Source organism: Cynoglossus semilaevis, chromosome 20 (assembly GCF_000523025.1).
Source record: "Cynoglossus semilaevis isolate Cse_v1.0 chromosome 20, Cse_v1.0, whole genome shotgun sequence".
Lineage (NCBI taxonomy): Eukaryota > Metazoa > Chordata > Actinopteri > Pleuronectiformes > Cynoglossidae > Cynoglossus > Cynoglossus semilaevis.
The window spans coordinates 4,610,425-4,632,781 of record NC_024326.1 but is presented as its reverse complement, the minus strand read 5'-3'; the positions used below and the strand labels follow the sequence as shown (position 1 = coordinate 4,632,781).

The window sequence follows — 22,357 nt, the reverse complement described above, 5'->3', positions numbered from 1 at the left end:
GGGCAGGTCACATTTTTTTATCCTCAACCATTTAAGGATAAACAGACTATAACACAGAGTTCATCAGTATCAACAGTGTTCCTTCAAGGACAAAAACGGGAAAAAAAACAAACAAAAAAACACACCAGCAGACACAGACTATCGTCTCGCTTCATTAGCAAAGGCTTTGGCTGGAATGTGGGTTTGATATGGAAAATGGAAAAACCATAAACGTCACTTAAATGTATGGACATCAGACGTAAACAACCACAGAAATGTTTGCAAAAAAAACAAAAAAAACCAGCAACAACAGTAAGGGAGCAGCCGCAGTCACTGGATGAAACACAGAGCTTCATGCAGACGGGCTGCATATTTCTCCCCAGTCGTCAGCACAGTCTGGAAACCTCGGCGAGGGTGACTCAGTGAGGGAGGTGTGTAGAAAACTACCTGCAGCCTGTGCAGCAGACTGTGGGTGGAATCATCATCCGTTGCCTTCTGTAGTATCTGCTACACCTCCGTTTATATGGTGGCACCCAAACATTATCTGCAGCGCCCCCTTTCGTGAAAATGTAAATACGATTGCACCAAAGTTTGACATTGGTTATAAAATTAAAAAACCCATGAATTAATGGCTATAACCCTGTGGCTGGTCATATCAAAAGACCTTGAACAATCGTCATCCTGGTGTCTGTCTGACTTTGTACACCAGCTTACAAGTACAAGAAGAAAAAAAAGTGAGCTGAGGGAAGGCGATATTTGGTGTCTAGACAGATGTCTGTTGCTTTGAACAAAAGAGAGTTCAAAGAGCTGGGCCCCAGCCACAAGCCAGTATATAGTTGTTCTCTCATGTGTACCCACACACACACACACACACACACACACACACGCAATTTTATCATCTTTCTCATGTACACCCCTCCCCCTGCACAAACTCTCTCGTCTCTGCAGCCAGGAGTTTCCCACTCTGCAGGCAGAGCTAAAAGTAGTCGTCTCCAACAGTCAGCACTTTCCCAGCTGAGTGAAAAACCGTCTCCGGCTCCACCTAAAAACACGACCCCACATTTTCACTCTGTTGCTCCTCAGATCAGATCAGATCTGTGTCACTAACCGCTCACGTCGGGCGCTTTGTGTAAACACGAGCTTGTTCTCCCGCGCTCTTATCAACCTCGGTTGTACGCAGTTGCTGAGCAGAGTTGGATCAGATTCACGAGCCAGCGGCAGACACTCTGGCTGTTGAGTTTCTGTCTGCGAGAAAGGAAGGGTGAGGCCAGGCGGGGTGAGGCGTGGGCTCTCACTAATTCACGCTGTGAGAACCACGAGAGTTACAGCACCGCGTTCCCACCAGAAATAAGGAGCTGCTGTCAGACTCTGGTTTTCTTGGCAGCCGCTGCTGTGTAGTTGATACTACCAGAGTCATTATAATTTCGCCTGCAGTGATTGAAGCTGCTGTCGGTGGGATCATGAGAAAAGAGTCGATTGTTGAAGTCGTCAAAGTCGTAAAATGTTAATGTTTTTTGCCGACGAGCGTCAACAGATGCACAGCCTGGTGGGACACGGACGACCGGGGACAAACTCCTCTGAAACACTGCACGAGTCACACTGTTGTCATGATACACCTCCTTTGTTGGTCCTGTGGAAGAGACAGTTGTTGACAATTTTATTTTTTTTACTAACGCATGCATCAAAAGTTTTGACAAAGGGATTGAGATAATTAATACTATAAAGATGCATTTAAATAAGGCCACATAAAATTGACACCCGTGCCTCTTAGGGGCCTCGGGCACTATGTTGAACATTCTTGCACCAAAGAATGGCCCCAGCTTAACAGCCAAGAGGAAGGAATTGTAAATAGTCTGCAACTATAGATAGCTTTTCTAGAACCGATGACCTTTAGTACGGTTGACAAAATAGGTCATGTAAGAGCAAATACATAGATAAGATATTATTAACCTGAAAACATTAAAACATTAAACAAAGGACAAATGACAAGTCATCTGTTCTACCAACACTGGGAAATATCACAGATTCTCCAGAAGGAGTTATTCATTAATTCAAGCTGTAATTTAAGTCGGTCTTTGTGTTGCTCCCTGCCAACGTTTAAGCCTCTGTTTATACAACAATACAGGAAACAGCGCAGACAGAAGCTTCAGGTATACAGTACTGGATGCATGCAGGTACGGTGAAAAAGAGTATGTTGATACAGGAAATGCACACCCCACAGCCCATGTGTTTTGCCACTGAGATAAAGTACCGCTGACGCCAGCCCACCTACACCGCTGCCTGTGAAACACCAGGAATACTAGGAAATTCAGGCCCCTCTGCGCTGCCCTTGCGGGACAGCTTCGTGGTGATTGGCCGAGAGTTTTCCATTAGGCCTGTGTAAACAGATGTTTCCAGGAAAAAAAAAGTGAAAGAACTGCACTGTACTGGGACACTGGTTCAACTGGTCAAACATGCAGCACTTCAGGCAACACTGGCATATCTGTATCTCCAAAAAAGAAGAGAGCCAGGGAGCAACTTCTCAGAATCAGGCAGCAGTGCTGATCCTGAAGTTCTGTGGCTTGACATGATCCAAAAACAATCCTGCACACACTAAGACAGTGGCACCGTGTCTAGACATGAGACTAGACTGGGACTCATTTCTGCCGGATTTCTAAATCCAAACTGCATGTGCAATTACTCGCGGCTCATTCCTGTCCAAACAGACCGTGAATAAATGGTTGTTTCAAGCTCAGACTGGACGGGTGATGAGTATTTCTGCAGGAATGACAAAGCAGCCCGGTCTAAGATGCTCTCAGTTCAGGAACACGCGCTGCACACGGAAAACAAAACGTTACATGCGGACCTAGATTAAGCGAGACATCTGTGGAGATAGAAGACCTAATCGGTGTCCTTAAAAAAACGGGAAGATACTCAGGACAGACACTGCGTGTGCATGACCTACTGCACATTCAGCAGCTCGCACAAATCTGAGGAGGAGACCGCGCGTCAGGGACGCTGACGGACAGAGTGACAGATAAGGACGATAACGTGCTGTATCAGCTGCAGTCTGGGCTCACAAGGTTTGAGTTAAAAAAAAAAAAAGTGGCATTTCCACTTCCCTAAATGTCCTCAAAAAACTCTACTCCACTACGTGGTTCCATACTGCAGCAAACCAACTCCATGTTATTTATTTAGAAATCACATGTACGTTTAATCAGAACAACGGCTCAAACCTTGGCTGTAAGACACCAGTGAGTCTGGTGGGTACAAATAAGCCTCCCGAACTGCTGAGTCGTCCGTTCCACAGCAGCGAGGTCAGTCGTGTTGTCAGCTCACTGCAGAGATAGCAAATTATTCGTTGCGTAATCCTAAATATGGTTGCAGGAGGGTCTAAATGTTAGGGGAACGTTTAGCGTGGCGTGTTCAAGTGAAGGTTAATGGATACCTGTGGAGCATGAAGGATGGTTGAAGATATATATTATCCTCTGCATTCAAAATACACGTAGCCGAGCTGATCACAGGGCCGTGCATCGAGGATGCTATACGTCAAATCAGACAAACCTCGTGGGTTAATAGAATGTTGGCGTGCACAAGCCCTGGAGGAAACTCTGTCCTCAGAAACCCTCAAAGCTGAGGAGCGTCATTCTTCTTAGTGCTCACTGAAGTGAAGGAACCAACCACAAGACACGACTGATGACTGACAACGTGGACCAGACGAATAATGTCCAGAAGAGGACATCAAGACAGGAATAGAAAGTGGTCAAACAAGGACAAAGACTTCAGTGCAGTATGATTAAGGCCCTGTAATGATTTGGGGCTGTATTTCACCAAGTCTGGCCAGACTGTTTCTGCAGCTCCATCACTGTCTCTGATGGTTCGGTGATTCTGTGAGCTGCCAAAGCCACAGGACCTGTGTAACAACGAAATGCTGAGAGAAACAGGAGTGGCTTTTAGTACAGTTACTCTGGGTAGATCATAAATACTGGAGTCACTCATGACGTCACGCACCACCACTGGTTTCTAGACGTGGAAAGTAGACAAAGTAAAAGAGCACCAGTGTGGTGGGTAAGAAAAGGAGTGAGTCAAGTGGAGAGTAAAAAGGCGACTACAGTGAGTGGGGAATTCTTCTTTTTCCTTTTCCCTTTGAAGTTACTGTTGACAGAATTCCTAACATTCCTTCCACAGGAGAGGCGGGAGATGATGGGGCTCTTATATTTAAGACTTTGTTGACGCGCGACGCTGCATCATTCATTCATTCACAACTGGTTTCCCTGGGTTTGCACAGGAGAAGGCCAAACCGTCTGGAGGTGAGACACAGAGGGCAGCCAGCGTGTCAGAGATGTCGTTAGCAGCTACGGCTCGGACCCAAAATAGCCACCAGGTCTGTGTTGTTGCTGGCAACAGTGGATCTAGTTACAGCTTCTCCTGCTCCCAAAAATAGTTAGGATGACCAAGCTGAATGCCAGCTGGGTATCAGCCAGATTAGAGAAGACAGTGCAGTTTCCACTGAGGTGCCACGGAGCCGCTGCTGCTCCAGTAATAGGCCATTATCAAGCACGCAGCAGCCCAAAACAAACAGAGGCCTGTGACAGATAATGTCCTTCAGACGTCACTGCACACGCACGCCGGCTGACATGCAGGAGACATGGGCGGCCGAGACAGAGAAGCTGTCGGGCAAGTGCGTCTCTGCTCTGTGCTCTCAGAAAACAAACGGCATTGTCGTGGGTTTTTTCTGAAAGCTGCACAAAAGCGAGCTCAGTGTGAGCGCAGTTTGCTGGAAATGAGTGCAGGAGCGGGGGGGAATGAATGGTTGGAGCTGAGATGTGAGTTTGTGAGAGTGAGAAAGAGCGAGGGCTGTGCAGCTGTGTGTATGTTGCATTTGGTCAAATGCCAAAGAAATCTACTGCCGGCGACAGGAACGCAATAAAACTTAAAGCTATTGTCAGCACGTTGCCCTTTTCTTCAGTCTCTCCCTCGCTCTCTCCTGCCTATGAAAGCTACTATTCATGACGACGGTAGGGAGATACCACACAATGGAGCTCCATCTCTGGACCAACACTGCCCTGCCTATATGGAACAATAAACAAATGTAGGCAGTCTTTCCAACCTCTCCACCCCTGAGCCAGACTGACTGCAGAACTAGGTGCAAAAGAGTAGACTGAAAGTCTGCACGGCTGCCTGTTGGTTTTCCTTTTTTTCCCTGGGAAATGTGAAACATGGATGGAATAACTGATAATGTCTCGGACGTCACACAGATCATTACAGTGCAGCACGAAGGTTGTAAAGATGATTTTTGTTTTTCAACTAAAGTGTATTACTCATGTGGTGACGAGTGTCAGGGCGTGACTGTGTGTCAGACGGCCACAGGTCTATTTTTAGAGTCTATTCTCATGTTGTTTAGCATGTGCATTGTTGTATTAAGTGTGTGCAGAGCGTAAATGTGGACGTAATTGTTGTCCTGCCTGCTTGACTACACACACAACTACATTATGGTGCTTTACATAAATAAAGGGACTTCACAGCCATGGGTAAGTGCAGCGGTTCCCAACCTTTTATGGCTTGTAACCCCATTTTAACATGACCCCAGAGACCTTTTTATATAATAACAACAATAACTAGTTGATAGAATATTGTTAACAGTCATTTTTTTTTAATTAATTAGCTCAGCGCCACAAGGGGTTGCGACCCCGAGGTTGAAAAACACTGTTTTAGTGAAAGCAAAAGACAATAAAAAGGATAAAAAATAAGAAGAATATAAGAATAATAACCTCCAGCCTGTCAAAGAACGACATTCCACTTTCATTTCTAATGAGACGTGTTAATGATTAACAGTAAGGCCCATAACTACAGTTATTTCCATAGTCAATATGTCAGTTTGTTAATATTTAACCTGACAACCAATCATTCAGTCCATAAAATGACAAAGAAATTACTAAAACACTTTTTATAGTCAACTAATTAACCAGTGATAATACTTTACTAGATAGTGAAGAAAACATTTATAACAAAACAACTTCAATAATTGTGGCATCTGTTTCATCTGATGGATCTACATCTAGTGCACTTCTAACTGCTAACAGATCTATCAGTACTTGGTTCCAGGGTAACGTTAAATCTGAGGACATTCAAGAAGCTTAGATTAGCCAAGTGTGTCGCTCTCCGAGAAAAATTGTTTTCTCTACCGTTTTACTGTTCACCTTTGACCCCCAGAGGCCACTGTTTGAGAGCCCTGACTGGGAAAGTGCTAATGTGAGAGCACTCTAGTTCCCCTTTCTTTTACAAAGGTCCTGTGAGCGATACAAACGTGTTGTAAACTGCACCTTAAACAAAGACTTTGATTAGTGAGAACAACTTTAACAACACCGACGAACAGAACGCACGGGGTCAGAGCTGTAATCAGAGAGACAAGATAAAAACCACGGCCTGACGGTGTTTTTATCTTGAGCACCGACTGACTGACAATAGTCCAGGAACCAACAAAAAAAAAAAAACAACATTGTAATATTATCTGTAAGTGAGCAGGAACGTTACTGAACAAACCAGGAAGGAATGACAAGCATGTGGAGAGGGCAGAGATTACTACATGTGACTACTGCGGGCCGTGGCATGAGGAACTCACACTCACGCACACGCAAATGTCTGCAAAAACAGCCTCAAAAAACAGACACAAAATGATCAAATGTGCCTGTAGGGGCAACAACAGTGCTGATGCAGAGTTGTACTAAAATAGTTCAAACACACGACAAGTCAGCTGACTCCAGTGAACTGGGCATGTGCACAAAAAGGAACACAGAGATTGCATTCACTTGCAGTGGTGTATAATAAAATGTAAACATTTTGCAGTCAGGGCAGCTATAATTGTGTGTTGAATTTGCAGATTGAAAAATCTGAAGTCAGGGCAGCTATAATTGTGTGTTGATTTTTTAAACATGACTACATATAGAGAGAGAGATTTATACGTGTGTGTGTGTGTGTGTGTAGTTTCCATTATCCAGTGACGTCAGGCGAGGGTTACCCTGTGACATGCCTGCGTTCTCTCTTTCACTTTTAGTTCTTCGTTTCTCGTTTCCCTCTGTACAAAATCACCACTGGCTGACTTATCCTAAATGGAAACTCGAGGTAGGGCGGGGAAGCATCGCTCGATCAGATAATTAGCATTGTAAAAAAAATCACTGACGCAGCTTCTGTCCCTAAAGTAAGGTGATGGTTCAATCCGGGAACCAAAGTTCAGAAGATAAACTGATCTGAGAAATCCAAATTTAATAATTTAACTAAACAAAAGAGGACACATCGCCCTCTGCTGTTGTTGTCTGACCAGAGCTACACAGTGAGGTGTTTCTAACGTCATCTGGCTGCAGTTGGTGTTACATGTGGGGCTCAGATGTTTGCATCATCTTTTTGCTGATCTGTGGCACACGCTGGATTCATTTCAGCAGTCTATAGTTTATACAGAGACAAGAACAGATGCTGCCATGACACTATTTGACATGTACACACGCTTATAGACTATTTTAAGGCTCTAATACTTTTACTGAGATTGCATCAGCAATTGAGTTGCATGACAAAGTTTCCCATTTGAGTGTCAGACAGAAACCCCATGACAAAGATGAGCAAATATAAACAAGTTGTCATGGTGTAAAAATCCCAGGAAATCCCCAGAAGTTCAAGTATTTGGGGCAGGAGACTGTTGAGTAAAAAAAATATATGCTTTTGTTCTTGACAGTTTGGAATAGGTTTCATGCAGAGTGAACTGACGAATACCCCCTCACACACACACACACACAGAGAAAAAAGGTCTGAGTTACTATCAATCAAAAACCACATGAATGGCGGTTCCTCCCTCCAATTACCGTGACTGTGTTCCTCTAACAGTTTCAAAGCCGTGTCGGCTGCAGGAAGAGACTCGCACCGTAGGTCAGAGCGAGGCCACTTCCTCTGCCGCCCACCCTCCATCCCCTCAAACCTCACGTCTGCCTCCTCCTACTCCTTCCTCCTGCTTGGTCTCCCTTTCCCTCCTCTAATCTTCATGTCATATCCAATTCTCCCGCACCACTGGGTCACTGGGTCCAACCAGATAACCTGCTTCACTTCCTGAAAAGTTTAGGAACATTCTCTGCACAGAACAGTAAATACGTGAAGGTGCAACAGGAGACAGTGAGTTCTGGAACAAACACTGATGTGGTAAAACAGGAAGAGCTTCACATTACAGGAACAGGGGCGTGGGATCTTTTTTTATTATTATTATTATTTGCCCAAACAGAGACAGGGCGACGTTTCTGATGCACAGAAACCGGAGTGATTGGAGGCCCACACAATGAGACGTCTGTGTGTCTTTACAGTAAGAGAGGAGACAGAACACGGTTTACGGTTCAGGAGCGGTAAAAGCACAAGGAGCCACTGTACAAGAACCACATGTTAGTCCTTAGTTGACCGTGCAAAAGGACGGGAAGTGTGTGTGAATGAAGCACCTGATTTCAGGCAAAGACGCAGGGAGACAATAGACAAGGAGACAGGCGGGTTTTGTGCATCTCTGTGACACCTGTTGCTGCTTATTTCCAACAGCAAGAAGAGGCGGCGGCGGCTAAAAAAAAACGTTGGGGCCCTAGGATGTGGACTTGACAAGAAAACAGAGACAACATGTTGATGTGTGTCCTTGTTCCACAGCCCCAACTGGGCCTCAGTGAGGACCAGCACACACTCACACACACACTCACACACACACACTGGTCTTTGTCTCTGACGCCAGCTAAGTTCCCCAAAGAGTAATAAAGACACAACAAGAAGGAATCCATCAAAGTGACACTGTTTCTCACACTGCTCTCTCTCTCTCTCTCTCTTTATCTCTCTCTCTCACACACACACACACCCTCTCACACACACAAAGTACAAGCTGATCATGTGCTGATTCCACCGTGGGCTTCCTCAATGGTTGGTTTATCTTTGCAGACCTGCTGCTGCCTCCTCACTGTTCCTCCAGCAGAGGTCAAATCTCAGGTCGTCAACACCGGAGCCAAACCGCTTGGTTTCGTTCACTTCTCTACCTGTCAGACAGGAAGCCTCCGTTACCCTCTGGCAGCCAGGCAGGAAATGCCCATATTTGTCTACGGTCTTATGAAATTCTCTTTCTGTCAGAGGAAATAATGGTGTTGTAAATGAGGTGAGATTGTGTCCTCACAGAAAGGTGTGTCTTTCCTGTGAGTGGGAGTCTTTACATAATGGGACTTCAGCTTTACAGGAAAAAAAAAGTACAAGCTGAAACACAACGTCACATGTTAGTGAAGTGTTTTTATTAGAGGGGTTTTTTCCATTACAGCTCTGCTGGACATTACATCTCATTAAGTCACTGTAATGGACTGAGTCAGTCTGCTGCTGCCATGATCACAACAACAAATACCTCTGTTGATTTAGGATTAATAGAAAGTGCATAGATAGTTCAAATGACATCAACGTGTAATTTATAACTGTACTTTTATATAAATGAATCTTAATCTTAGTCTTTATTTTCTATCAACAGGCATTTAAACAGTCATTTTAAACCAAAATATCTCATCTGAACGACTTATGTTACTGTTCATGTGGCTCAGATTTAGGACCACACACACACACAGATGCAATATGTAATGAATCCTGCTTCACAGCCAAAACCAGTGTGGAGTATGCTCTGTAGTTCAGACATATTTGTCCATTGTTTTCTCTAAATTGATCCTGGATGTAAATGTAAGCCAGCGAGTAACGGTTGCCCAACAATATGCCAAAACTAATTGATTAATTTTGCATGAACAACACTGCAGGTTGTCATTAGCTGTGACACCTAGTAATGCAAAGGCAGGTCACAAACAAACAGCACATGTGTTTGCAACAGATACCTGATGCAGGCAGAAACCTGATCCACAGAGTTGGGAGAATTCAGAATTCACTCACCTCTGAGCACAACACTGAGGCAACACACTCACCTCTGAGCACAACACTGAGGCCTGGGTTACATCACAGGTGAGACGGCCCTGTTTGTACCCTCATTTTATATTTACTTGCACAAAGACACACATGCAGCAGGAAGGTCAAACTGAAAAGACAGATTTTAATCAAACCTATCTGTGCAGAGCCAAAGGGACAAACAGTAAACTGAGGACAGTGACAAAGTCGTGCTGATGTCACACGGCTGTCAACACTGAGGTTCAACACCGACGCCAACTGCCACAGTAAATGGAACGCTTTTACACAGCACTCAGTGACGAGAGTGAGGCGAAAAGCAGTCAGACTGCACCCTCAAGCGGTAGAGAAGAGGAACTGTGGTTTTATGGATATTAATTATACATGACAAAAATTAATTGTCATGTCCTTATTAGCCCACATTGGCTAATAAGTAAATTACCCACTTATACTATATATAGTAATATAGTATATCTATACAAATAGCTCTATTATCGGGTTTTATATTTTTAAGAGTGGACTTTTATTTGATGTGGGTCGTTCATTTGACCCCGCTGACGTCACTACAGATGCTAAACAATCACACTTTCACAAAGGTGAAATACCTTTTCCGATTATCTGCAAAAACGTATTGCAGTATGTGGTGGAGAACCAAATACCACAACCGAGGAAATTCCCCCCAGAAAAATCACAAAAATTACCGCTAGATGGTGCCATTGAGTCAACCCGTTGATTTTTAGTTTGCAAATCAAAGCTATGATTTCATTGCAATGAAATTATATTATTATATTAAATTAGTATGCACAAAATGCGTAGAAAACGTGACATCAAACAAATACAGAGAGCAACCTCAGTTATTTTAATGAGCCACTCGAAGCAAAGCAGCAAGTGGTGTCTGAAGCCTGGAATGTTAGTTCTATAGTCGTGTAAAAAAAAGTAACAGTGAGTAATGAGAGCAAATAAGAGCTGGTGCAAAACCTTTTTTAACTGATCTGAACTGTTGGTTTCTATGACAGCGTTTCCTGTTGGGCAAAACTGACAGATGAGTAAATAAGCACAAACAAGAATGTAGTTACTCTTCATCTGTCGCATCCAATCTGCTTACTCTAATTAAAAGGGGATGATAAAAAATAATTCATAAAAAAAAAGAAACTTTACAGAGTTTTTTCCCCCTTTTGAACAAAAACATCCAGTAATGCTTGGTATTTCATGAAAGCAAGTAATTCTGCAGCCAGACCAACAGATGGGTGTGACTGTGTATCCACAATGTCACCACCACTCCTCTTAGTACATCTGCTCCTGGCTAAGGGTAGAATTTATGTAAACCAGCCACTGGCAGCTAGGTCTTGTGACTACCAGCACACAGTGCACTACACATATACACACAAACACAAATACCACAAAGACTAACTGGGGCAGGCCCTGGAGGGCTGCAGTGCATCTCAACATACCAGGTCAGTGGTAAAATATAATTTGTGAAAAGACAGGGAGTACAAGTGTGGAGCTTGGGTTAAATTCTTAAATTCTATGTCGATTAGAAGCCCACTGACTAAATATAGAGGAACATACAAAACAAAAACTATTGAAATACACACATTAGGGTCAGAAGTTGGTTTGAAAGCTAATAAGTAACATTTTGTTATTTACTTTTTATACCTAAGCATGGGCAAATACTGCCTTTTGAACTAAGTCTAGCATATTACAAAAAAATATAAAAATTGATGAGACAAGTTTTTCTTGTACAACACGTATATACATTTTTATGCGGCAGAGAAGGAGTAAAAAAATGTTCTTTTTGAGAGGTGGTATTTCATAACATGCTCTTTTAGAAACATATATTTAACCTCAGGGTCTGAACGTAACACATTGAGAAAGTATGTAAAACCCTCAGCCGAGTAAGGAAGTAGTAAGATCGCCTAAGAGGCAGTGTGGCAAGCACACACAGGCACAGACACACACACACACACACACACAGCAACTCCTACTTCAACAAACTGAGCAGCGAAAGATCTGCTGGGGAATCAACAGATGAGGAAACAGCTCCTGGCCACCGAGAGGCTGCGACGCCTCGGTGCGTCGTCCTTTCTACAACTCACTGGATGTTTGACATAAACTCACCAGCAGAGTTGCCAGTCAAGTCGGCCAGCATTCTACATCTGGGGAATTCTGTGCGTAAAGAGATGAAGACTAGCTTTGCAGAGGCACATTAGCTTCACGGGTTACTGTATAGCATTGGTCACAGCTTCCCACATGATCCCAACAGTTCAGCCATTGTTCCACAAGTTAAACTAATATAGCAATCAGACAGAAGAAGGCCGAGGATGAAATGAACCAAACCTAAACTGCTGGGGGACTTCTCCGATACAGATTCTTTTTATCTACTCCTCTGATCTGGGCAGCAAGGCCCGTAACTGGGTCTCTATAATTTCACAGAACCAAGTTAAAGACTAGGTTTTGTCCGTTGGATATTAGTAATTTACCTGAAGGCAGCCATGTCTGAGTCCCTCAATTTTCTGAGGACCCATATTTTAAAAGTCACAAACCTTCACGACCCAAGTCAACAGACATTATACGTAAAAAAAACCTCAGCTCACAGTCAGCTAAATACCTCCAAATATATAAAACATTACACCTGGCAACTCTGTTACTATTATATTGCATGGTACTGTCCCTTACAGTGTCTGTCCACAGCTGGAACACAACTCCACACAGATGAAACTCCATCATTACTAATAGAGGAAAAAAAAGTACCAGTAGAGCACAGTATCCTCCGTACGTCCAACACGTACTTCCTAACGTCATTTCAGAGAGGGTCACATTATCCAACTTTACGTGTTGATATATATATTGTGTGTGTGAAGGACTATAAGACTGACACATAGAACAAAGTTGATATCTAAACTAAATCCTGACTTTGGACTCAAACCTGACCGTCAGTTGTACCCCGTCACCAGTGATAAAGCAGGAAGTATGTGTTCCACAGAGTCCATGAACAGCAGTGGGTGCGAACCACTCACAGTGATGGGCGTATAGAGAGGAGGCTTTGATGGGGCTGAATGGGGTACTAATGAGTTGGCCTTATCAATGGCCGGTCTGTATTCTGTCCTCCCTAATGGCCAGGGGACATCAACAGAGCAGTTGATGCTTCGTGTAAACATTTCAGCTCCTTCCCTATGTAGGGCCTCTACTTCAACTATCACTCTGGTTTCACTATCTAAGTGGTTCATCTTGGTTTACACTAGAAACGCTGCAAGTAGTCATTAAATGCTATGTATAGGTATAAATATTTTGTGAAATAAAGCCTCAAACTCATAATAATATTAAGATAGTGGGGGTTTTTTTTAGTTTAAATATAGTTAAAGTTCAATAAACAGGAAAATCATTGAATAGACTAAGATAAAACTAAAATTCAAATAACACACAAACAAAACGAGAGATACCAAACCAGATGACACAAAAAACTAAACTGATACATGATGAAAGAATCAATGCACAAAACTTACATGGAAAAACTTACATGACAAATGTGTTTTATATTAATGCAAAATAGTAATCAAATAAATAAGTAATTAAAACAAGTAAAGGAGGTGAAAAATGCCAAGCAGTGTGTCCCAAACAAGGTTTAGAGAATACTACAGATTATAGAGATATATTTACCTTTGACAAACACAAATCAAGGAACTAAATTAACATCATTTTTAACTGACTAATTGTTGCACTCCCAATGGTAATGTTGTCCAGATTAATTGCTCGGGTCCTTACTTTTCAAAATAAATCATTATGTGACAGGCAGTAGGTGGGGCTTTTAGGAGTAATGAGAACATAAGGCCCAGACAGCTCGGTGTACCACAGCCTGTCACCTGTTGGACACCGCACTCCTACATATGTGTGGCAGGTGCATAAATGCCACACACTTGAGTGTACATTAGCTGTGTTGCCACACACTTGTTGCATAAACGGTTCGAAAGCAGAGTCAGTGAACGTCTCACGGCAGAGCACAAACTGTTGCTTCAGGTAGAAGCGGCGCTGTGTTCGCGGTAGTTCTGCTTATTATTAATGTGACAGATGTCGGTCTTACCTGCTCGGTCGCTGCTCGTGTCTTCTTTCACTGAAGCCCAACTCTATCCGTCAACAAGAACTGGGAGGAGACGTTTTCTGCCTCTGCTCTCCGGGTCTGTCGCTCACGTCGCAATGTCACTCGGCTACAGTAGCGCCGCTGTGTTTACACCATGAGACCAAAGGGGACGGGCAGCTTTAACATGGAGCGGTCTGTCGACGTCTCACCTGCCACTTGGCACCTCTTTCACTTTTCGCAGATGGTTCGGTGTCAGTGATGTATAACCGTTGACTTTTTTTCCTCTTCCTCCACAGAGAGAGAACTCTCCTTTCCTTTTCCTCGTCCACTTCAACGAACGACGAAAAGAGCCGAGTCTGGTCGAGAGGAGAACGAGGAGGGAGGGAGGGAGAAAGGCGGACCAATGAGAAACTTACTACTGTTTCAGGCAAAATACTAACCACATCCGGCTATTTTCAAAATAAGACTAAAATGCACAGCTTCAGTAAATCCCCGAGGGAAATTATTTTTGTGGGACACAATAATGTACCAAACGGTTAATACTATGCTACTTAAACCACAAGTGACTACAATACAACTTAAATTTCAACAAGTTGAGATTTGGTATTGGATTTTAAAAGATCTATCAAATTCATTATTGATAAAATTCATATTTAAATATTCATATTTCTAGGCTTACTGCTATATTATGCACAGAACCATCTCAGTACTGTACAGCAATAAATGTGTACTTCAAATGAACATGATAAGTGCAATTTTTTAAGTGTACACCAAAAAAAAAAACTATAAAAATTAACAAATCTCTGAAGTGTATGTGCATATACTCCCTCAAACTACATCAGTCTGTGAGAGGTGCAGTGTTCCTACACAGCTACATGTTCCTACTCAGATAAGTGAGTGAATTTAATCACAACAGCAACCTGGCTGCCAGGATTGGAGGCGTGCACATTCCTTAAAAAAGTGTAAGTAAATACTGTGTACACTTTCAATGCCAGGTATAAATGACTACATTTTTGTTGCTAACTTACATTCCTATCTTTATTACTTACCTCAGCAGACAGATGACACAGTCAAAGGATAAAAACAGGTCACAGAAATATGTTCGGTAAAAGTCTTTTTTTTATTTAAATTATAATAGAAAAAAAAAAAAACCTAAAAACAGCGTAGAGCTAAAGACAACTTCCAAAACATGGTTGATGTCTGATGCATGTGTGTGATGTTAAAAAGAAGCACCTTATAAAAAATAGATATCTACATTGTAACATAATGAACAGTACAGCATCCATGTCCCAATGTGGTGTGTACATTTGCCCCAAATATATTGTAAAAAAAAAAAAAACTATTGCAAAACTAATATTGACAGCAGTCCTCCACATTATCTACTTTCTAGGAAATGTGTGTATGTGATGTACATCAGGCTCTGAATACCTTGACCGAGTAAAACAAATTTTAAAGCAGATAATCTGGCCGGGTGGCTGAATAGTATTATGTTTCTGCCGTGTATCGTGGTCAGACGCTGGGATCTTTACAAACCACACTGTTCCTGCAAACAGGAGTGTCACTGCTGCAACTATTTTCCCTACGCTTAAATCTCCTTTTTTTAAAGCAGCTTTTCAGTACCTGACTTAGAGTCAAAAGCGTTGTGCAACACTGACAAATACATCATTGTTTACATGAAAGAAAATAAAAATATATATATACCTATGAAATGAAAAGGACTGATAGGAGTGTTGATAATAGGCAGCCTTTAGATAGACGAGGAGGAGGAGGAGGAGGGAGGGTATGTAGAGAGTAGCACGTACTAGGTTCTACAACAGATGGTTTTGGGAGAGTGGACTCATGCACAGTGAACTGTTGCTGTGTGGTCAGTGCTGAAAAATGTAATGAAAAAACCCTATTGAGAATATATATATATATATATAGAAGGGAGGGGTTGAGTGGAGCAGTAGGTAAAACAGGGGAGTGTCAAATAGGTATGAAATCTACTCCTGGGCCTCTTTGCCAGTCATCTTGTAGATCTCTGTGGGACCGTCCACGTGTGTGATGGTCGTGGTCAGCTGGATGTCTTCTCCACTGTTTGCAGCGGCATCACCTGCAAATATAAAGGCAGTCAACACGACGAAATATTTTAGGGAATGCGACTTGCGAAACAAAGTTGGGTTCGGAGACGGTTCCTATCTGTTTCACAGCAGGCGATGATTTAAGGAGCGTGAGGTTGGTTTGGCTCGAGTTATTTATATCAACATAACAAATTAACATCCAGCTTGTTTGAAACAGAAGTGAACCCCCAGAGCTGTAAAATAAATCAACACGTTGAGTGAAACTTGGAGCGAGACACCCCTCCCATGAGAACACTTGATGGACGTCAGGGAGAGCCTCCAAGACTTCAAATGCCTTTTCTCCCTTCGCTTGTCAGTGACGTCAGGAGATGGATGGTTTTCATTACTTGCCTGCTCTCCACCCCGCCCCCTCTCCTGCCTGTTCCCCTCCTCTCAGTCTGGAAGGAAGCCTGGAGTCCATTAGAATCACCCTCTCAGGCCAAAGAGACCCTTCTTTCCCTTGGAAATCCAAGTACTTCTCAATTCAATTCCCCTCCTCTCCCCTGGTCCCAAAACACATTTGAGGTGAATGGACAGCTTTGCAGCACAGAAAAGCTACTTGCTGCTTATCAGGATGAGGTAAGATGTAGTGGAATGATATGGAAAATTACAGAGTATATCTTGTATAATTTCTTGCACCACCTTGAGAACAACAGAAGTCAGTAAATGTAAATATAATGCATCGTTTCCAGGACTGCACTTACCACTTGCCTGCTCATCTCCGTAGCGCTTGTGAGACGGAGCGTAGAGGAACATGATTGCAAAGACGTACAGGTTCCACATGCCGTAGATACCGGTAAAGAAGGCGCTGCCCACCTGCACTGTGTGCCCTCCCCAGTGCCAGTGTCCCTCATTGACCTGGAGGAAAGACGCACGCACATCTATCAGTTCTCATAAAACAAATCAGTGAACAGCTCGTGTTCAACTCGAAGACGATGCCAGTGCAACTCACCTGGCTGATGATGAAGAAGATAACAGTCATGGCAGCACAGGCCAGAGTGACCAACATAAGGAACTTGAATCTGAAAATGAGGCCCTGGACAGTGACAGAGAGGACATGAGGTTAAAAGAAGACCCACCAGAAGAGTTGGCAGTGGCTAACCAGACAAAAGCAGACCTCGTAGTGTAGGCGTCTTGCCTTAGACATGGCAGGCAGAGATGTCCTTTTGCCACTGATGTTTCGAAAAACCTGGAAAACCATGAAGCAAAGGAAGAAAAAGTAGAGACAGGCGCAGATCCCTGCCACAATAATGAACGCCATCTGAGGAAACACGTGTTAAGGACTGTGGTAGGAAACCAAAAATAATCACAACAACAGCACTACCTTGGGTGTAGACAGTCAAATACATGATCCAGTATGTGGAAACAATGTATACATTTATTTTAAGTTTTTTTTATTCTGATTTGGTTAAAAAAAACACTGATTAAATGGATACAGCCAGTTCAGTTCCAACATCAGAAGCCCAGATGCTGTAGAAAGGGTTCGTCAGCTGAACACCTCTAAAAAAAAACAAAACAAAGGAGCACATTTAGATTATACATTTCATCACGGGGAAGAAATGAACAGCAGGTTGAAGATGTATTGTTGGATTTATTCTTGTGGTCGTACTCTGTAGTTTATGTGCAGAGAAAACGTTAGTCTCACCTCTCACACATGTCAAAGATGAAAAGGCAGAAGGAGCCAAATACAATCGGTCCGACCTGCTTCCAGTAAACTGAGAAACGGTTTCTCTCTGTCTGGTCCTGTGGGAAAAAGAACAAGTTTGAGCCAACCTCAAAATAAAAACCTCACCAAACAGGCATGAATGATCCTGTGGGGATCTGTAAAGTGGGCCTGATCTGTCTTGTTGGAGATTAAATAAATGCCAGGTAAAACAATGACATTAAAGCATACTTTTGGTATTAGATTCCTTCATTTTGGGCTGTATATGTCACATGATCTGTCTGTCTGTCACTAGAGGGCAGACTATCATTTGAGTGGGCAACCACAGTGCACATTCTTAAATGTGATTTAGACTTCCAGAAAGCCTGATACTGTACCATAAGGTGCTCCCCACAGAAGATGATCCAGAAGGAGAGCAGCATGGAGTAGAAGATCCCCTGTCTGATGTCTCCAAAGAGCAGCATCCATGTCCAGTTAAAGCCGATAGAAAACCACTCCACTGGGATGTTAATGAATGTCATGGAGATGCCCAGAGCCAGGATGACCCTAAAAGAGGACAAAATAGCTTTAGTTAAACATGTAATTATTCTACTTCTGTAAAGTTTTAAAACCTGTTTTTACTTTTTTTTTCTACAACATGTGGATCTATACAAGATATGAATGAAGCTCGATACAAGTGTATGAGTCATGCAAGTACAAAATCATTCAGTTCTATAATGCAAGTCAGCAATGTTCCTCAGAGCAAATGTGGTATGCACGGAATGTGCACTGATTACTACCAACAGGGGCAGAAGAGAGGGGAGTGGAGATCAATCTTAAACGTAAAGTGGATGAAGAAGAAACAAATTTAAAAAACAAGAAACATAAATAAATAAATAAATCCTGATCGCAGCACTTTATATCTTTAACCAGGTCAAAATTCCGTTTTACTGCACCTGAAGTCAAGACGTCAGATCATAAAATAGTCTGAATTTATTTTACTGACACGTCTGTGGAGAGACCCTAGTAAAGCTTTTTACGGCATAAAAAAATCATCTGCTGTCGCACTTTCTAAGTGTGCTGCTCATTTGGGAATAAGTCCCTTGAGCTGGAAACGACAGACACCACATACACTCAGTAGCTGTCCCAGAATGCCGTGCCCTTGGTGTCCTGAAAATGTTGGTGCAGCGTGTGTGTTGACTGCTGGCTTGCAGAATTTCTTTTCTTTCTTTTCTTTTTTAAACGGTCCACGCATGGTCAAGCATTTCCTGTGGCAGAAAACGCTGCCTCTTACTGATCATGACAGAGCAGCACGGGTGGGTTAGACAAATACTCTGTGCTTTGGGTCAATGTTCCTTTCTTTGCTAGAACCCTGTTCTTTGAAATGTACAGACTTTATTTTGTACAACACATCAGCAGAATGGCAATGTGGAGCACTTACTTTTCCAGAAGCACAGGAGGTCTGCTCATAAGTGTTATGCGCCTCCAGTACCAGATCATGATGATGAGTATACTGGGTGTGAGGAAGGTCTTCATGGCAAACCAAACTTTAGTGAAGCCTCCATTCTGGTGGATGCTCTTGGATGGAGAAGAAAGAAAGAAACATTACATTAAAACTTTTTTTCTAAAGTTCTCAACCTAACTATGAAATATATATAAAAAACATTTCTACACATCCCATGGTGTGAAAACAACAAAATAATGTCACTGTATATATTCAATGTACAGGTGATAAAGACAACTCACAACGAGACGAATGTCTTTGATTTCACCAATCCCCACGTTGATCTTCTTGCGCTCATTGACGGGCAGACGAATGTTGAGAAGATAGTATTTATGGGCCACGCTGCCAATTTCCATGAAGGGCAGCAGGTCACATTCATAGTAACGTCCCTCGTTCTCATAACTCTGAAGATCACAAGACAAAACATCTGGTTTTAAACACATTTATCTGAACCCAACTGCTAATTTAATATTCCCCAGATTGAAGACACAACCCTAGTTGAACAATTACAATGTGAAGCAGCTGCAAATGAAAGGGTTTTTAAAGAACAACAGCTCAGGGATGCATTAAATACTTTGAAACAATAGCATCTGTTAGCAGTGAGAGAAACGTCATGACTTCTACCCAGGTGCATTATGGACAAACCTTTGCAGTGGTAAAGTTGCAGCTGAGTTTTCTTTGTTCGAAAGAGTGAGCCATCTCTGTCCACTCACTGATGGTGTCATCCCTGTAGGCCAGCTTCACGTCCAGAGTCACCAACGCACCATCCTCTGGAACAAAAAAGAACCAGTCAGCTCCCTGCTCCCTTTTTGTTGTTGTATGCATCAAACGTATGCAGGTAGAGCTACACATCCTTGTTTACATTGTAATCACTTGCTGCAAAACGTGAAACACATGCTGGTTCAGGCCGCTGTTAAAACTAGTTGGCACAAGATGGCAGCGTCTACACTTTCACAAACCTTTGCCAAACCAATGTTCTTCCCAAAGATACACACGAGACGTTGAAGCCGAGAAACAGTCAAACCAAAAACCTCATGTTTGTGAAACATGGGAAGAAATGGATTCAGACCTGTCTATTCCAATGCACAGTTACACAGCTGTGTTACACAGATGTGTTACACTGTAGGGTAATATTAGGTTCTGATGATGAGACTGACAGACCTGACCTTTCACTACAGTACCAGCTACTGTATTATCACTCACCTTCAGTGCAAACGGGCCTGACAGGCAGCAAATGCTTCACATTCCTTTATTCATTTTGTGTGACACAATGTAGAATATTAAGTTCTGTTGATATTTTAAATTTCTTTATATGACAAAACAGGATTTTAAGTTGTTCAGTCACTTGAAAATAGGGACTCAATCAATTCTTTGCATGTACAGAATACATTTTAGAAACAAAAACCGCACTCTTAGCAAGAAAGGAACAACATATTTTCTTTGTAAATAACCTTCGCTTCGTTGCCACCTCCATGACACAAACTTCCACCAAACCTTGCTCTGGCCACTAGACCAAGACTGTTAAAACTCCATCTTTAGATCAGATTACAAAGTGTTGTCTCCTCCAGCCTCAGAGAGCCTCTTGTTCTTTACGAAACAAGCTGGAATAAAAAGAAAGAAACTCAGTGACCTGTGATGTAACAGGGGTGGGGGGGGGGAGAACAGAGACAGAGACAGAGAGGAAGGTTGGTGAGAATTGGCAACAGACTCGTCTCTGCAACGTCCTTCCCTTTGCTCTTGGTCGAGCCAGACACCCTCAAATGTCCGCTTACTTCATACAAACATTCCACTTCAGTCCAGCAGCCATCGCCACAGAAACTAAGCCTCCTCGACAGCTGTGTTATTGCTGGAGCTCAGCCAAAGGGTGCTCGATGCTGAGGTGGAGTGAGGTGGATGGAATGGTTAATAAAGACAAAGCTCCTGCATGGCATAAACACAGATTAGTCAGAGAAGAGTCGGCTTTGTCTCTAGAGCGGAACCCTCCAACCTTTGGTGCAGATCATTGTTTATACCCCACCTTTTAAGCCACAGCCTATGCATTGCATTAAAAAATTCTATAGCCCCATAAAATATGAAATTAAATATAATAATCTTATAGTTTCAATTTACTCACTCAGCATTAAACCCTGGCCAATTTGGTGGAACACAACCCTGACATACTGGCAGGAACTGAAGAAACAAACAGCTCTCTGTGAGCTAATGTTTTTTAGCAACATACGCCCAGAACGGCATTGTTTTGCAAGTTTTTTCCCTTCCCGCAAAATCAAACAGGTTCAGAAGATTTAAGCCTTTTAAATAAAACTTTTGAATTCAGTACTGCAGCCCTGTCCACATCCACTTGTTCACACACTGAAAGATCAAAATGAGTGTGTAATGTCTGGCACAGGGTCGGGGCCAACTCCTCTGTCTGCCTGCCAGGCAGCAGAGACCCATCAGGCTCTTTACAGATTTCACCGAGCACAAGAATGTGGAAAAGTAAACGACGCTGACAAGACTGTTTACACAAAGCAGACCAGAGAGACCACACCACGAACTGTTCATCTTTTCTTTTCTTTTTTTGTTGGACCCTAAATTTGTAGTTTGAAACTACTTTTCAAATTTCAGTATGTTATACACATTTCGAATGCCTTAAACATTCTAAGTTTAGACGCAGAGACATCCCTTTCCCTTTGGATTATAGGATAGTGCATTACATGTAGTCAGCCAACTATAAAAGAGAACCAGATTACCGTTTCCCTCTTTCTTTATTTGTTTGGAAAGGGTGCCTGAAAGACCCGTCTCCTGCTACGGATAATAAACAGCAGGACATCCATCATTGTTTGCAGGCATTCTGTGTCACAGTAATTCAATCGACTGACACAGACACGCCACCGGGGATTCTGAGAACAACCCCCTCCTAAAACCCTTCAATAAGTCCGTAGCAGGATTCAGTGGAAGAGGAAAGGTAATAAAAGTGTAATCTAACATGCCAACCAGTATTTCTGGTTGTTCTGTGACCCTGCGCTCGAATTTACAGTGTGAGTGATTAGAAGTGACATCAGATGTGAATATTTCAAAGGCATGCCTGGTCTGATTGAGCCTCTGTGTATAGTTGCTGCCAGACTGTGCGACTAAGAAATAGCAGAGGAGACCAAGGTTAGGGTTAG

General features: G+C 42.7%; 2 protein-coding genes and 1 long non-coding RNA gene across 3 annotated transcripts in view; 1 reads left to right on the top strand and 2 right to left on the bottom strand.

The window, feature by feature from the left end:
• Nucleotides 1-14,309, bottom strand: part of gng12a (guanine nucleotide binding protein (G protein), gamma 12a) — a 20,749-nt gene extending 6,440 nt beyond the window's left edge. The window contains exon 1 of the mRNA XM_008334045.3: nucleotides 13,970-14,309. The gene's annotated coding sequence lies outside the window, so the exon portion shown is untranslated. The remainder of the gene's footprint in view (nucleotides 1-13,969) is intronic.
• LOC112488734 (uncharacterized) lies at nucleotides 14,017-15,352 on the top strand. Its single transcript, XR_003053115.1, has 2 exons — nucleotides 14,017-14,158; nucleotides 14,263-15,352. It is a non-coding gene; the product is annotated as an uncharacterized LOC112488734 (long non-coding RNA).
• The window catches only part of wls (Wnt ligand secretion mediator), a 10,665-nt gene continuing 3,379 nt past the window's right edge, over nucleotides 15,072-22,357 (bottom strand). The window contains exons 3-12 of the mRNA XM_008334047.3: nucleotides 19,857-19,981; nucleotides 19,454-19,615; nucleotides 19,149-19,285; nucleotides 18,106-18,274; nucleotides 17,711-17,808; nucleotides 17,502-17,565; nucleotides 17,183-17,326; nucleotides 17,018-17,101; nucleotides 16,770-16,923; nucleotides 15,072-16,058 (exon numbers count right to left, since the gene is read on the bottom strand). Coding sequence (XP_008332269.1) covers nucleotides 15,949-16,058; nucleotides 16,770-16,923; nucleotides 17,018-17,101; nucleotides 17,183-17,326; nucleotides 17,502-17,565; nucleotides 17,711-17,808; nucleotides 18,106-18,274; nucleotides 19,149-19,285; nucleotides 19,454-19,615; nucleotides 19,857-19,981 — 1,247 coding nt within the window. The 3' untranslated portion in view covers nucleotides 15,072-15,948. The remainder of the gene's footprint in view (nucleotides 16,059-16,769; nucleotides 16,924-17,017; nucleotides 17,102-17,182; nucleotides 17,327-17,501; nucleotides 17,566-17,710; nucleotides 17,809-18,105; nucleotides 18,275-19,148; nucleotides 19,286-19,453; nucleotides 19,616-19,856; nucleotides 19,982-22,357) is intronic.